Source organism: Eubalaena glacialis, chromosome 10 (assembly GCF_028564815.1).
Source record: "Eubalaena glacialis isolate mEubGla1 chromosome 10, mEubGla1.1.hap2.+ XY, whole genome shotgun sequence".
NCBI lineage: Eukaryota > Metazoa > Chordata > Mammalia > Artiodactyla > Balaenidae > Eubalaena > Eubalaena glacialis.
In genome coordinates this window covers 48,012,367-48,027,904 of record NC_083725.1, presented here as the reverse complement: position 1 = coordinate 48,027,904, position 15,538 = coordinate 48,012,367, and the positions used below count along the sequence as shown (strand labels likewise).

General features: G+C 35.2%; 1 protein-coding gene and 1 non-coding gene across 8 annotated transcripts in view; one reads left to right on the top strand and one right to left on the bottom strand.

The window, feature by feature from the left end:
- The window catches only part of CCDC82 (coiled-coil domain containing 82), a 29,942-nt gene that overhangs the window by 4,831 nt on the left and 9,573 nt on the right, over nucleotides 1-15,538 (bottom strand). For all 7 annotated transcript variants that reach the window (XM_061202666.1, XM_061202667.1, XM_061202662.1 and 4 more), the window contains 3 exons: nucleotides 8,852-8,944; nucleotides 7,377-7,501; nucleotides 4,492-4,662 (listed from right to left, as the gene is read on the bottom strand). In XM_061202666.1, the coding sequence (XP_061058649.1) occupies nucleotides 4,492-4,662; nucleotides 7,377-7,501; nucleotides 8,852-8,944 (389 nt within the window). The remainder of the gene's footprint in view (nucleotides 1-4,491; nucleotides 4,663-7,376; nucleotides 7,502-8,851; nucleotides 8,945-15,538) is intronic.
- Nucleotides 2,517-2,589, top strand: TRNAE-UUC (transfer RNA glutamic acid (anticodon UUC)). The gene has a single exon. It is a non-coding gene; the product is annotated as a tRNA-Glu (tRNA).

Sequence of the window (15,538 nt, the reverse complement as noted above, 5' to 3'; positions counted from 1 at the left end):
ACAGCCTTTCCGGTTTTCAGATTTTCTTTAAAAGTAGAATCCAATAAATGCTTAATTTTTTAATTTTATTTTATACAATGATTCCTTTACCTTCTTTATTTAAACAACCCAGTTAATAAAAACTGAGCAACTGCTATGTTTCAAGTATTGAGCTAAGCACTGGAGATACAGAAGTGAAATATGTACCACCTGTATCAGGGGAATTTACAGCCCTGGGAGAAAAACAAATGATTCCAAAACAATGTGCCAAATGCTATGCCCGGGATACAATCAAGGCACAGAGAAGGGACAATTAACCCAATCCAGAAAGGAGAAGAATCCTCAACTAGGTGATGCATGAACTAAGTCTTTAAAACAGAGTCAGCCAAGTTTGGGAAGGAGGAGAAAAATGGCTTATAAGGAAAAGGACAGCCACACCCAAAAGCAAGCAAAGCATGCAAGCTATTGTATATACAGTTACTGAGGTAAAAATGCCTGGATTATGATAATTTTCTAGCTTATAAACAACATGTAAACTGAAACTCTCATACCAATATTAAAAATTGGTAGTTTTTAACTACTTTTTTACTAAAATATTCTGCAAAGTAAAAAATAACTTTGTGTTTTGTCCTATTTTTTTCCTGAATTAATGAGTCTGATATAACACATTAGTATTTTATTGTTAGAAAACTACAAAAATTTTGATTTCTATGTTTATATGGACTTCTGGGATTCTATGATTAAGAATACTATTCTTGTGAAGTCAACCACCCATTCTCTTTCAGAATGTTTGTTTTTTTTTTAAACTTTGGGTTTATTTATTCATTTATTTATTTATTTATGGCTGCATTGGGTCCTCGTTTCTGTGCGAGGGCTTTCTCTAGTTGCGGCAAGCGGGGGCCACTCTTCATCGCGGTGCGCGGGCCTCTCACTGTCGTGGCCTCTCCTGTTGCGGGGCACAGGCTCCAGACGCGCAGGCTCAGTAGCTGTGGCCCACGGGCCCAGCCGCTCCGCGGCATGTGGGATTCTCCCAGACCAGGGACCGAACCCGTGTCCCCTGCATTGGCAGGCAGACCCTCAACCACTGCGCCACCAGGGAAGCCCCAGAATGTTTTGAATGTATACTTTGTTATACACACCTATAGCTAAAATAGGAAAACAGTATCCCTGCACTGACCAAATTAAATATAATTGTACCTACATTATTTCACTCATTGTAGAAAACGCATCAGAAAGGGCTCCAAACTTTATAACATGACCAATCTTATTCTCATGGAGTAACCTGAGGAAACAGACAAACTTCTTCCTAACTTATGTATTTGTCTCTGTGTCTACATGCATAATAGGTTATGCTTTCATGAATTCAGTACAAATGACATAGTTACAATATTGATCTATGTAACTTGTCCTCTATCTGGCAAATAATAACTGTACCGTTTTTCTGAAGTCACACTGTAGGGATCACACAGGTGATGAGTTCAATACACAATACAAGAGTATAGTGATAAAGATGAATGAAAGTTAAATATGATCAGCAATAGTCAGGTTTGATACATCATCTTGTGAAGATGGTATCTGGGATACCTTACAACCTTTCTTAAAATCCCCAAAAGTTGAAGGAAACCATGTTCAGATTTCTGTTCATGTTCTGGGAAAATCTGTTTTTCAGATCATCAGACACAATCAGGTATTATTGTTCATTGCTTGCTCACTCTAAGTATCATTCCTATTGTAACATTATCATCAAACTAGTCGTATAAATTACAGTTCACTTGCCAGTACCTCCCACTTTGAGTAAAAAGATACCACAACAGTTGCAGTGGACACTAGGGCTAGTCTCTCCATTTCTGCCATTAGAATAGATTATGTGGGAGAAGTCTCCTATGGTTGTTCTGGAAGAATAATGTGATTTTTTTACTTCTATCACATTGTATTCTGTATTTCCACAAAACAAGAGGAATTTATCTATATAGAATTTTTAAGTTGGGACAAAAGGGAAGGAGAGGTGTTTAAAAATCTCTGATTTTTTTCTGTATGAAATAAAAATATCCACTGAAAATATTAAACATTATAATTTACTCCTTTCCATTTCTAATTCCTACCCTCTTGGTGTCTACCTTACACTTATGGAGGTCAATAAACCCCAAATTACCTTTGGAATATTCTCACACTATTTTTTTCCCAAAAGTGATCACATTTTATATGGAAGAGCCTAAACCATTGTTAGTAAGGCTTCATAGAAAACAGTAAATGTAAACAGTAAATGTATATAGTAGTTGCATGCACTGCAAGTGGACCTCTCCTTTCACCCCACCCCTGTTTTAGTGTATTGTTATAGCCCACTATACCTTATGAATTAATGTATACAGTACAACACAGCTTACATTGTAGCATGCTATTTATATGAAGTACTAAAAACAAGTAAAATGAATCTATGCTGTTAGAATAGTGTCCTTAAATGTCCAGAAATGTATTCAGAGAGTACTTTTTATTAACTAATTGCATTTCTAAACATTAAGGACACTATTCTAGGGAATTCCCTGGTGGTCCAGTGGTTAGGACTCGGCACTTTCACTGCCGAGGGCCCAAGTTCAATCCCTGGTCAGGGAACTAAGATCCCACAAGCTGTGCAGCACAGCCAAAAAAAATATAAAAAATTAAAAAAATAAGGACATTAGCCTAGCGAGATAGACAGTATTAAAAAACTTGCCAGGGAGAGAGAGAAATGATAAGTTCTGTGATGATTATCTTAAAGCAGATAAGCAAAGTGACATATAAATGATTACTAATCCACTGTGCAGGGTTAGCATAGTTCTATGAACGGATAAATCTGAAGATAACTATCTCAGTTACCAGTGTGAACTAAGGTACCCTACATATCCAAAGATATAATTGGAAACAAAGGTAAAAACTGTCAGCAAATTTTCCTAAAGCAGAAGATGGTGATTGCAAGGCAATAGGAATAATCTGATTTGTAATTTATTAGATACAGCATGTGGAAATGTAAATTAACACTGTTTAACAAATTAAAGCAAGGAAATACAATGAAACATGCATTTCGCACATCTGTAATACCCAGCTCACTGTAGGTAGCTTTTTGAGGTATTTCTCTAGGCCCTCAAATGCAGAGGAGCAGCCAGCTTCTTAAGGAAATTAAAGTATGGAGAAGAAAGAAAAAAGATCCTCAAGGAAAGAGGAAGGATGGGAAGAAGTTTGGTTTTTGTTCCTAGGTCTCTAGGAACATTTAGTGCAATAGACTGAGTCAAGGGATTCTCTTTCCTCTTGGCCTGTTCTTTGCGTGGACGCATTACACCTTGCCACTTGCCTCAAAATTACTGCCTCTTCCCACTGGTTCTTAAGCATCTTGAGGAGTCTGGACAGACTCTGGGCAAAACTGAAAAACTGACTGTTTTCGGTCCTCCTAACTGCCTTTCAGATTTCACATCTTTTTCCTCTAGGTGATTTCCTTCTCATCCATGCTCTCAGACTTTACCATAACCTGGTGGTCCAAAGCCTCTCATCTCAGTACACGACCCAAGACTGCTGTAACTAAAACTACAGTCACTCCTCAGTAGCCGCAGGGCATTGGTTCCAGAACCCTCCCTGATACCAAAATCTGCAGATGCTCAAGTCCCACAGTCGGGCCTCCATATCTGGGGAATCCTCTCTGCAGATTTAACCAACCGCAGGTATAAACATAGTACAGTTAACCCTTGAACAACTAGGGTTTGAACTGCACAGGTCCACATAGACAGGGATTTTTTTCAATAAATACACAGTCGGTCCTCTGTATCAGTGGATGCGGAATCCATGGAGGGAATTCCAGAGGAAGATCTCAATATTAATATTTTTGCATTTATAAGTGCAACAGTTTTACAAAGATTTAAAAATAGAAGTAGTAAGCATTTGCACTTTTTCTTTCTTCACATTGCATTGCTCTGTTCTTGTTTATCAAATACATTTCTTCAAATATTTCAAACATTTTCTGCTGTTTTGTCTATTTATTCAAAATTAACAGCAACTTAAATATATGGTGATTGCTCTAGGCTCTGAAACACTTCTGATGTAGTCTAGGCTGAAGCACAATTTTCCTTCAAATCTCATATTGAGGTGAATAGGCCTCTTTGTCTGTGGATTGTCAATTTGGTAGATTATCTACCCTAAAATTTCCATTGGGGTCAAATTCTCCTTTGGACTCAAAAAGGACTTCTGCTTCCCCTGCCCCAGTTACCTCCCTTTTCATCCTCATCCTATACCCTCTCCCCTCTCCCCCGCAGTTTGGGTGATGTATACTTAGACAGTATGCACTGATTTCAGTATCTGACTGAATTTGGAGTGAATCTGCTGTATAACACATATTTTTCACATTCAAAAATTACACAGTCTTTCCTTGTATTCTTTTCCCTTCTCCTGGTGCTTTCTCCATTTGTGAAAATAACTTAGGGTTACTTGTGCAGGCTTATTTAGTGAAAATTTCTAAATGTTGAGAACTAAAATGAAGGGAAAAAATACCTGTTTATCATGTGACATGAAATCATCTATTTCCATAGTCCTGGTGTTATATAACTTTCCTGATAAATGCACCGAATATCTACAGTGGCGATGCAATCCACAAGCCTGGCAGGAACAGTTCTCAGGATTCTTCAAATGGATACTTACATTAGAATAATTTTCTACTCGCTCCTGAAAATAATTTCAAAATGTAATGAAGGTTTAAAGGATAAGAAAAACAACAATAAAATAAAACATAAAAAGAGCCCAACCAAATTAAAATCAAGGTTAGGAATCACAATGATAGGACAAGATGTAAGAGCAAAACACACTGGTATTTCTTACTTTAGTACTGAGCACAAGATATATTTAAATTTTAAAAGTGAATTTATAATTTAGGCTAGTAAATGAAAAGAAACCAGATTAGGAAAAAAATTAGTTTCATATCGCTCAAACTTCTGTTACTATTAAGCAGTGCTTTTCACAGGTTTTAATTTACTTCTTTTCCCTCTTCTCATCTCCAGATGTAATAATTAGTTAAAATAGGAAAGAATGAGCAGAAAAAATTCAGAATAATATAATAAAATGATTAAATTCATTTAGGTTAGTAAAAAATTGAGAAAAAACAAGATCACATTCAGTCTCCATTGTATGAATTATATTTTCCACAAAATATCCCAGAAATAATTTAATTCTCCTATGGTTTCTTACTAAAGTACTAGGAAAATAAACAAGTTTGAACTATGATTTCCAGGTCGCCAGTATTGCTATGGCCAGTCTAATAGGTGAGTTAGCAATGAGTAAACAAACTGAGAAAATATTTGGTATTCATAAATAAGCTTTATTAAGCTGTGAAGTTACTTGTGCTTAAGTAGTTTTGCTTATGCTCTAGGCCTGTGCTAGATACTACTGTTCTAATTAGTAGCGTGGATCAGTTTACCACAATATTTGAACTGCACACAATGAGCATGTTAGCAGGGTCACTAAACTGCATTCTCTATCAGCCTGACAGTAATTAAGTATCCAATATAGTTTCCTTTTTACATTGTATGATTCACAAAGACATTGTCTTTTGTCTACTTTTTACTGTTTCTCATATTTCATGGTACTTCATGACACATGTCACTTACAGGCTGACATTCAGAGTGAATAGATGACTAACCATCTTCCCTTCCTGCTTCTCTGGTATTCACAGAAGCACATGCTGAGATGAAAGGTCTATCAGCTTGGTTCTCTGAGTGACTACAATAAACAGAGCACCCCTATTGACTCACACTGGACATATAAGTGAAAAATAAACTTTGTTGGGTTAAGCTATTGAGATTTTCATTGTTGGTTTACTTTGTTTGTCACATTATTTATTTTTCGCAGCATAACCTAGCTTATCCTGACCAAGATTGTACTGAATCATCTCTGTCTCTCAATTTTTAAGCTAATATTTTCTTGTATATTACAGTTATTATTTCAACATTGGGTTATCCAAACTCAACATAACCTACCATAGTATGGTAAAGCATAATATAGCAGAATGGATGGGCTTTGAAGTCTGAGAAACCCTAGACCTAAGGTTTCTAGGTTCAAATATTGGCCTGGCTAATTACTAGCTGTGTAACCTTATGTTACTCAATTTTTCTGAGTCACAACTTTCTCATCTCTAAAATGGAGGAAATAATAGTACATTCCTTGAGGGGTTACTCTAAAAATCAAATAAGATACCTTACTTTGCATATCAGTTACTTGGCAAAATTAAATGATCAATATGCTATCGTTCTATTAAAGACAAAAATATATGTACCACATCCTAAGAGCTATGCTATGTGCTTTACCTTAAAAGTAAGTAAATATTTTCTCTATCTGAGGAAGAAACTGGAATTTACAAAAGTTAAAAAATCACCCACAGTCAAAAAGATATATACGGTGGCCCTAAACTCAAGCTATACTCCAAATTGAAGTCTTTTAATTCTTTTTTTTTATAATCCCATAACTGTCCTTAAACCTAATCCATCTGTGGTTAATTTATCATCAGGTAATTCAAGGCCAAACAGGCCTTGGATGAAGCCAAATCTCCTGACATAAATGAGGTAGAGTAGCTAATGATTTAAGTGCTAGAAGGACTATAAGGAACTTGAACTTCTACTATCTTGCCATTTTCCTCTTGCTAATTATTAGAAGCTAGAATGTTAGAAGTAGGGAGGAAAAAAAGCCTTAAAAATCATATAGTACAGCCTCTACTATTAGAGATCATAAAATAGAAATCTAGGTGATAACATGGAATCAAATAGATCTTATAAATTAAAAAGATGTTTCCCCAAAATTGGTAGAATTACAAAATCTTAAGGTGGAGAAGGATGTCAAAGACTACATAGGTCAGTGTTTCCCTAATTAAGTTATGGGAACCAATATCCTAGAAGGTAATAATAGGTATTTCATGAAAAGAAGCCTCATAGTAAAACACAAATTTGGAAAGTATTATATTCTACATTGCCCTCTTGAAGATTTACAGTATAAATTCACACATTAATGCTCCTTGAAAGTCCTCCAGTTAAGTTAACCCTACTGTTTCTCAACCTTCTTTAACAATGAAACTCTCTTTTCTGAAATAATTAACATCCTGTGAGACAATCTCCTCATTTTAACAGATGGGCTAAGCCTTAGAGATGTTCTAAAGTTACCATTTAGGACTACTTAATTATTGGATAGATATAACAACTGTGAAAGACTAAAACAATTATAGCCTTTAGAAGAGATGAGAAACAACAAGCTGATTATTTAACAACGAAAAATGTTAATAATTTAGAAGATTATTCAGTGTGACTGGTTATTGAAGGACTGGAGTGGGGAGGTCTCCCACTCCAACCCCACCCCAGCCCCCAACCAGAGATTCAAAAACAAATAAAACTGTATACCTTATATTGCTCTTTCCAACGACTTCTAGAGGATAAGTTCTCTAGACGAGGCTGAACAAAGCGGTTATCCAAATAATGAAGAGATGTCAACATATCTTGTGCATATGATTTTTGCCTGGTGCCATCTGTTCAGGGGAATAATAACAACAACAACAAAAACAATCTCTTTGCCCATATAAAATATTTAAATAATTGCATAAAAATTTCTTCCCATAGTTTTAAGAAGATAACTTGCTTGGTTGGTTAGAAACATTTTAAATTTTAAAAAATTAATGAAGTTAAAGAAAATCCTTCCATCAGAGCATTAGGGAAAGGAAGGAGCCACACAGGCTCTCTAACTGTTCCTTGAACACATCAAACTTACTCTTTTCTAAGGGTCTTTACACTTGCTGTGCTCTCTGCTAGATCCATGCATTGCTTCCTCCCTCACTTCATTCAGGTTTCTGTTCAAAAGATACCACTTGGGAGACCTTCTTTGACCAATCTAACTAACACAGAGTTTCCTTTCCTTTATCACTCTTGATCTCCTTAGCCTATTTTATATTTTTTCAAGAATTAATCCCTTAGGTGAAATCATATCATGTTATATATTTGTTTACTCATTGCTGTCTCTCCCATTAGACTTTACACAACATGAGGCAAGAATCTTCCATGTCATAGTCATTGCCATATTCCTAGCCCTCAAATAATGCCTGGCCCTTAGTAGGCACTCAACAAATATTTGTTCAATAAAGTCTGAATGAAATCTTACTCTGGCACTTTGGTAGACATTCAGCACAACATATTTATTGTCTTTATTAAGAGCCAGACTCCGTGCTAGATACAAGGGGTGTGTATATAAAAAGTATGGTTCTTCTCACACTCTTGAAAGGGAGGAAAGCAAAAATACATTTTCAATATATATGAAAAGTGCATATACATCAGTGCCACCATACTCAGGATAATGATAGCACAAATGAGGGAGTAACAAATATTATTTGAATGGGTCACAGATAGCTTTCATAGTGGAAATGATTTCATACTCACTTAGAAAATCTAAGGTAGAAAGGGATTATACTCTAATGAGAAACAACAAGGCACAAAAGCATAAAAAAGCATATAACTTTTGGTGAAATTCAAGGAGCTTAGCGCTTAGGCTGGGACAACACATGGGTGTTGAATTACCCTGCTGTTTAATTAGTATATGTCCTGTATTCTCAAGTTCACTGTGAACTCTCAAAGGGCAGGGAAACTATTTCTTTTGTACTTTCACATATCACAAATAATAAACACTAACAAGTTTTTCATGTGAATGGACTTTTGGTGTAGTTGATACTAGAGGGAACTGGAGGGCCTTAAGATTGGGTCTCCGTGGTTTTGTTTAATATATATGGATATATATATACACACACACACATACATACATATAGAACAATGAGGCTGTTTAAAAATTGGGGAAAAAACCCCTGATTCTTCCATTCATATTATTAACTTACCATATAATGTTCCCAGAAAAGATTTATCTAGAGCATTGATCAGAAGAGCCTTCACAACTCTTTCAAAGTGAGTATAGTGGTCACTAAAAGAATCTGAAATTAATTTAAAATAAATATTAGAATCCAGCAGACAAAACAATTCCCTAAATACAATGGGTTCCTTTCTCCAAGGCTACGAAATTAATAAATAGGAGAAATTGCTTAATTATCCTAATTTTATAGCTGGCTCAGTGACTTGTCTATGCACTGAGAAAGTCTCAATTTTCCAGATTTACTGGCTTCTAATCCAAAGTTTCAAGTTGTTATTTCAAATAATCTTCACTTTCCAAACTTATTAAGGGAAAACTGTTCAGGAAATATTAAGATACATTGTGGAAAAAAAATCAAAATCATCCCCTGGGCACTTAAGTTCAATTATCAACTTGACAATTAGAGTGAGAGAACAAGAAAGAAAATTTCTAAAGGTAGGCTGCTCAATATGTGAATGAAACATATTCTTCACATATGTTTCTATATTCTCTTATTCCTTATCTCTAAACCATGTTACATATGAAATTGTCCAGGAAATTGTTACCCTAGCCAGAAGGACAATGGCTATAAAAACTCTATTCCCTTTCTGCTGCCACAGATCTAGGATTTTCCATACCAATTTAGAAAATTTATGTCTTCTCTTTTTCATACCAAATGTATAAGCCTACTTTCCCACTAACCCAGTTTGGTCCATGGAATCACCTGTTGTGGTGACCAGGCAAATGGTGACAGAGGAGGTCCCTACTATTTCCCGTTGCTGTGGGTCAACAGTTATATGGTTGTGGAACTGTTCTCTGTCAAACACGACCCCCTCCTTGATCCAAGTTGTCATCAAAGAACAACTGCCCCCGATCTGGGCACTTGTGAAGACACATTAAGGGCTGCCTAAGTATTTCAGGAAAAGTGGAAGATGCTTGGCAAGGGATTAAAGCAAAATTAAGACTTATTATTAGCATCCATGAGTGATTTTGACTTTGCTTTCAGTTGACATAAAACAAAGATGAAATTTAACATGAAATCTTTTAATTTATATTTTAGTTACTAAAAGGGCTGTATAAATCTTATTTTAGACTCTAGGGGAAACTTTTAGTATGCATTCATTTTTAAGAAAACACCTTACTGAGGTACTAGAGTGGCCAAAATAAGGCAGTAATAAAGCTACTTGACAATAGCAGATAATTTGCACTGTGGCCCTTAGACTTTAAAGGGCCTATGATTAATTAAAAATTGCAGAAAACTGACCATAACCATTTACGAATACAATTGTAAAATGAGATAATATTTCAATAGAATTTAACTTCAACTAGACTTTCATCAGCTTCTGGATATAAAATTATAGTGCTGGTACATACTTAATTTGTGTTAAAATGCATTTAAACTCTGTCTAGCACTTCCCAAACTGAATTAAGGGAAAACTGTTCTGGGAATATTAACTGATGTGTTGAGAAAAAAAATCAAATTTACCCCTATTGCACCTATCAAACAAATTGAAATAGAATTTTTAATTTTTATTCCACTGAATTTATCAGTCTTGAATGTGCTAATGCCCAATGTTACTCACCTGCTATAGAGTTTTGGGAACTGCTGCTCTATTTCAAAGACCCTAATAGTGTTTCTTTAGGATTGGAAATAGAAGGAAAGGGCAGAGAATCAGAATCATCCGGGGAGTTTTTCTCCTAACCACAGAATCCCTCTCCTACCAATGTGTGTCAGAATCTCCTTCAAAAGAGTCAGGAAGACGGCCTTGATTTCACTGTGCCTGAGTGGATGGGTGGGGTGGTGGTGGAATTATGCTCCTGGCATCTCAAGTTGAAAAAAAATATTACTGAGCAAGTATAGGCCAGGCATCATTTTATGCACTTGCATGCATTGCTTTATTTCTCACAACAAACCTATGAGGTACTATCATTACTCTCCGTTTATTTCTCATTGAGGAAACAGATACAGAGAGGATGAAAAACTTCCCAAAGATCATATAGCTAGTAAGTGTTGGAACCAAGGCTGGAACAGACTGTCCGACTCTAGATTTCATGCTACAATCCCCTAGATGTTGTTCTGCATGGTAGTTAGATTTGATACTTTCATACTTCAGAACATGGAATTTTAGACGTGAATGGGAAATTGGAGAAAATAAAATTCAAATCCTTCAAGACTAGTAAAAATGACTCGATGAAATAACTTATTACACAACTAGATAGAGGAAGAGTCAGGAATAGAGCTCAGACCTCCCCCAGAGCTTTTCTCATCGCTTTAATCCCTATATTGGATGGGCTTCTGTGGAATACCCTAGAAATGTTGTTTATAACTTTCCTCCATGATTATAAAAAATTTCAAAAGGATACAGGGGAAAATCAACAATATTCATGTTTAGGCATAACTTGATTTTTTCAAGGTAGCTAATCACCTTCCCCACATCCAATCATTGGATAGTTTGGTCATTCTGTTGATTTTCCGTGCATCCTTTATCATGTATTTCATATATATGCTAAGATTTTGTTTCAGCACCATCTGCCCTTCCTTTCCTACTGATCTGGCTGTCATTCTCACATCAGTACTACATTGCTTTACTTATTGCAATTTTATGATTACTTTTTATATCTGGTGGGGCAAGTACTTCCACTTTTTGTTTTCAAATTTTATTTATTCTCATGTATTTGTTCTTTCAAGTCAACTTTAGGATTGTGTTTACAAACCTGAATCAAGACATTAATTTCAGAAGATATAACTTCTTGTATGATTTATTACCTCCCAGAAACATGCTTATCTCTTCTTTTACTCACATTTCCATTACACAGTAAATTTTATTCTTGTACCTGTAAAGTCGTGCTTTTCTTCTTAAGATTAGGCCTAGTAATAATTTTGTTCACTAGTGTAAATGGAATTTTCCCTCATTATATCTTCTAAATAATTATTGACAGCATATAAGAAAACTACTGAGTTTTATGTATTTATTGTGCATCTGTCATTTTTTGAGATGTTTTTCTAAGGAAACTGAGCTTCCTGGAACATTATAGAGCTGGAGAGAGATATACAGTTTGGGAATTCCTGGGCACTGACTGCTTTCTCCCCCTACCCTGAGGAGGATGTGGTCTTGCTAGTGCTAAGTTTATTTCAAAAACCAAGAGAATGTTTAGAAATATTCTCTTAGGTAGAAGCACATGGATTGTTGGTGTACTTTCTTCTGAAATGGAGATGTAAGCCCAGTGTAAGAGGGCAGGGGCAGAGCAAGAAATGGGCCCCTTTTTCTACTCCAACAGGTGTCTCCCACTCATATAGAGAAAAAAGAACTTAAGAAAAATATGGAAATAGATGCTGCATCTACTCCTACTCTCAATATATTCATATCCTTTCTCTTAACTTCTGTATCTTTGGTTAAATAAGTCAGAAACTGATAGCTTGTGTATAATCATATTATGTTCAATAATGTCTTTTCCTTTTCAATAGATATATTTCTTGTTTTACTTTCACATCTGTTGCATTGTTGAAAACAACTAGAACAAAGCAGGAAATATTTTTGTCTTGTTCTTTATTTTAAAGAGAATATCTCTAGTGCTTCATTATGATGTTGGCTCTTCGTTTAAGATATTCTTTGTTATGTAAAGGACATATGCTCATATAACTATTCTTAAGACTTTTTGGAAAACTAGATATCGGCATTGAATGTTATCAAATGCCTTTTTAGAATCTATTGAAATTATTATTTTTTCTCTTTTGACATATGCAACACATTAATATGGCACCTAATATTAAACAATTTTTATAGTTCTAAAAAGAATGGTTAGAGGACTTTTTCTTTACTCTTGTAATTACAAAAATATTTCCTTCATATGCCTGTTTGAAAATATTTTTCATCAACTTAGGATGTGAGCCTCTTTAATCTGCATAAACAGGTGTGTTTGTCAACTCAAGAATATTTTCTTGTATGATACCTTTGAATTCACATCTCCATGTGTCTTTATATCCAGAAACATGGTAAGCCTCTCAGCACATTCAAATCTTTTACATACCTCACTAAGGTTATGTAATTTTCTTCCTTTAGATTTCCATTTGTTCTGTATTTCCCCCCCCCCCAGGAATTTGTGGAATAGGGTCTTCATTTCTATTCCTTTATGTATTATCTCCTCCTTTAGAAATGTTTTTTTTATGCTAGAAACTTCTAGGGTCTAACCTACATATCGTTGATGAGATTTTCTGTACTGTTAATTCTGCTCTCTACTGCTTTCAATATAGATTTTCTGACTTTATATTTTTCATTTTCTGGCAGTGTATCCTTAACTACCTCTCTTTCACCTCAAATTGTTCTCTCATGACTTTCTATTTCTTTTTCATAGATTGCAAAGCAAATGCTTTGTACAATTTTCTTGTTTCCTTTAATGAAACATTTTTTCATGGGCATTTTCTTCCCCTGAGTCTTCAGGGCAGGGTTACTTTTCCCTTGTGCCATATGATTTCACTGGTACTTTTTATTTATCCTAAAACAAGAGGAGAAGTTCTCTAGAGGATTTAATATTTAACACGAATTGTTGTGAGATTGCTCTTAGTCATACCATGCATGTTGATAGAAAGATTCTGTTTGCTAGGTGGAGACTAAGTTAATGTTCACTCAATCTAATTTCCAGTATTCTAGCAAGCATTTTTCTAGCAAGGCACTATTAGACTGAGATGTACTTTTATAATGTACTACTTGGTTCTCTGTCACTCTGAACATATGATAGAGTACTGGAAAAATAATATAATCTTTAGTATCTACAAATCTGAAGGTGTTCCTATCTCTCTACCTGTGTATAACATTCTTACCATGTGAACTATATAGATCTGTAATACAACAAACTGTTGCTAGTCCATCCCTCTACTTTCTTTGATATCTTTTCTGGGAGTTGCAGTCTCAGAATAAATATGAATAAATAATAATAGGCATTGATGAGAAAGAAAAAAGACTCTGTCTTTTAAGTGCTTCAACCATGTAGCAGGAGGCAAACTATTCTATTTTAAGGTGTTACAAATGTGTCTGTCTTTCAGAGCCAAATGGCAGATAGCAAGGAAGTAACAAAATGTCTTCCTACAGTAGAACTGTTCTATTCAAAAAGGTAAAATTGCATATGCCACTGATTGTGAGTCTCAAGTGAGTGCTGAATTTGGAGTTCTGAACATTTCTTCCAAATTCTGATCACATGTTGAATATGAATAGTTGTCACTGTTCTTATAGAAGTTGGGGATGGGGGGAGAATGAATCTGGGAATACTAGCCTAATTACAACCTAACCCAGGCCACAGAAGGGTGTTCACTATTCATCATATAGATTATTGCTTTAACGAGAAAATGTATATTGATTTTCAAATATAAGAATTGATTTATAGCAACTTTTAGAACATAATCCCTTGGCATATCAAAAACTGCCTGTATTTAGCTTCATTTATTATATTCTTTAATGGCATAATCATTGTTAAGTATAAAAAACATTAACCAAATCATAAATTATCACATAAAAATATGTGAGTTTTTTTCCCTCTGATGTATTAATGAATCTGGTCAGACCTAACATTTTTGTTTCTTAAACTATAAGACCCAGGAGCCTTCAGTCAATATGTTTATCTTATCCATCCATCCAACTAATAAGTTCTTATAATGTGTCACCAAGTCTAATGTGTATTAGGATTACAAAGAGAAGTGAAGCTGATTAACGATTTAGGTAATTTTTTGGGAAGTAGGGATGCTCATTTGGATTTCTTTATTGAGCTTTACTTTTTCACATACCATAAAATTCACTCTTTTTGGTGCACAGTTCTGTGACCAAAACACGAAGTTGTGTAACCACCATGACAATCAAAAAAACAAGTTCTACCACCAGCCCAAAACTCCCTTATGCTCCCTTCTCAATCATTTAGTTTTGCACATATTGAGTCTGAGATGTCTGAAAGACACCCTGATGACAATGTTCAATAAAAAGATTAAAAAATTGGGCCTTAAGACTATGGAGAAATCTGTGCTGGAAATAAAAGTTTGGGAATTTCCCCATAGATTGGGCTGAAGTTACGGGGCAGAGACTGCCTGAAGCACAAGCAAAATGAAGGTAGTTTGAGGATGGAACCTTTAGAGACATCGATATTTACATGGCAAATGGAAAAAGAGGAAAGCAATATTATAAAGGGGAATGCAAGAAGCGAAAAAGAGAACTTTGAAAGTGAGAGTTGTCAATGGTTAGTGGCAAAGCACGCAGCAGTATCAGGTTAACATAAGAACCAAAGCACAGCTTGACAACTAAAAAGTTATCACTAACTTCAGTGAGAGCAATTTCACTGGATTGATGGGTATAATAGTCTAAGCACAATGCTTTGCAGAGTTACTGGGAGACTTGAACAAAAAGGTAAGATTTAGAATGGTGGCTAACAGAACATGCCAACTCAAGGGAGGAAAGGCATTAATATGGTTATAAGTTGAGAAAAGAGAGCTTGTAAGGATAGAGCCAGAAGGAGAAGCTTCAATTAAGAACACGTAAGATAAAATGTATTGCATAAAAAATGAGGTACATCTCCTTCTAAGGTGGAGATGCTCAACAGTAAAAGCAAGCACAGAACTCCTTGATATTTACCCAAATGAGTTGGAAACTTACGTCCATAGATAAATTTGCACACAATATTTATAGCAGCTTTATTCATA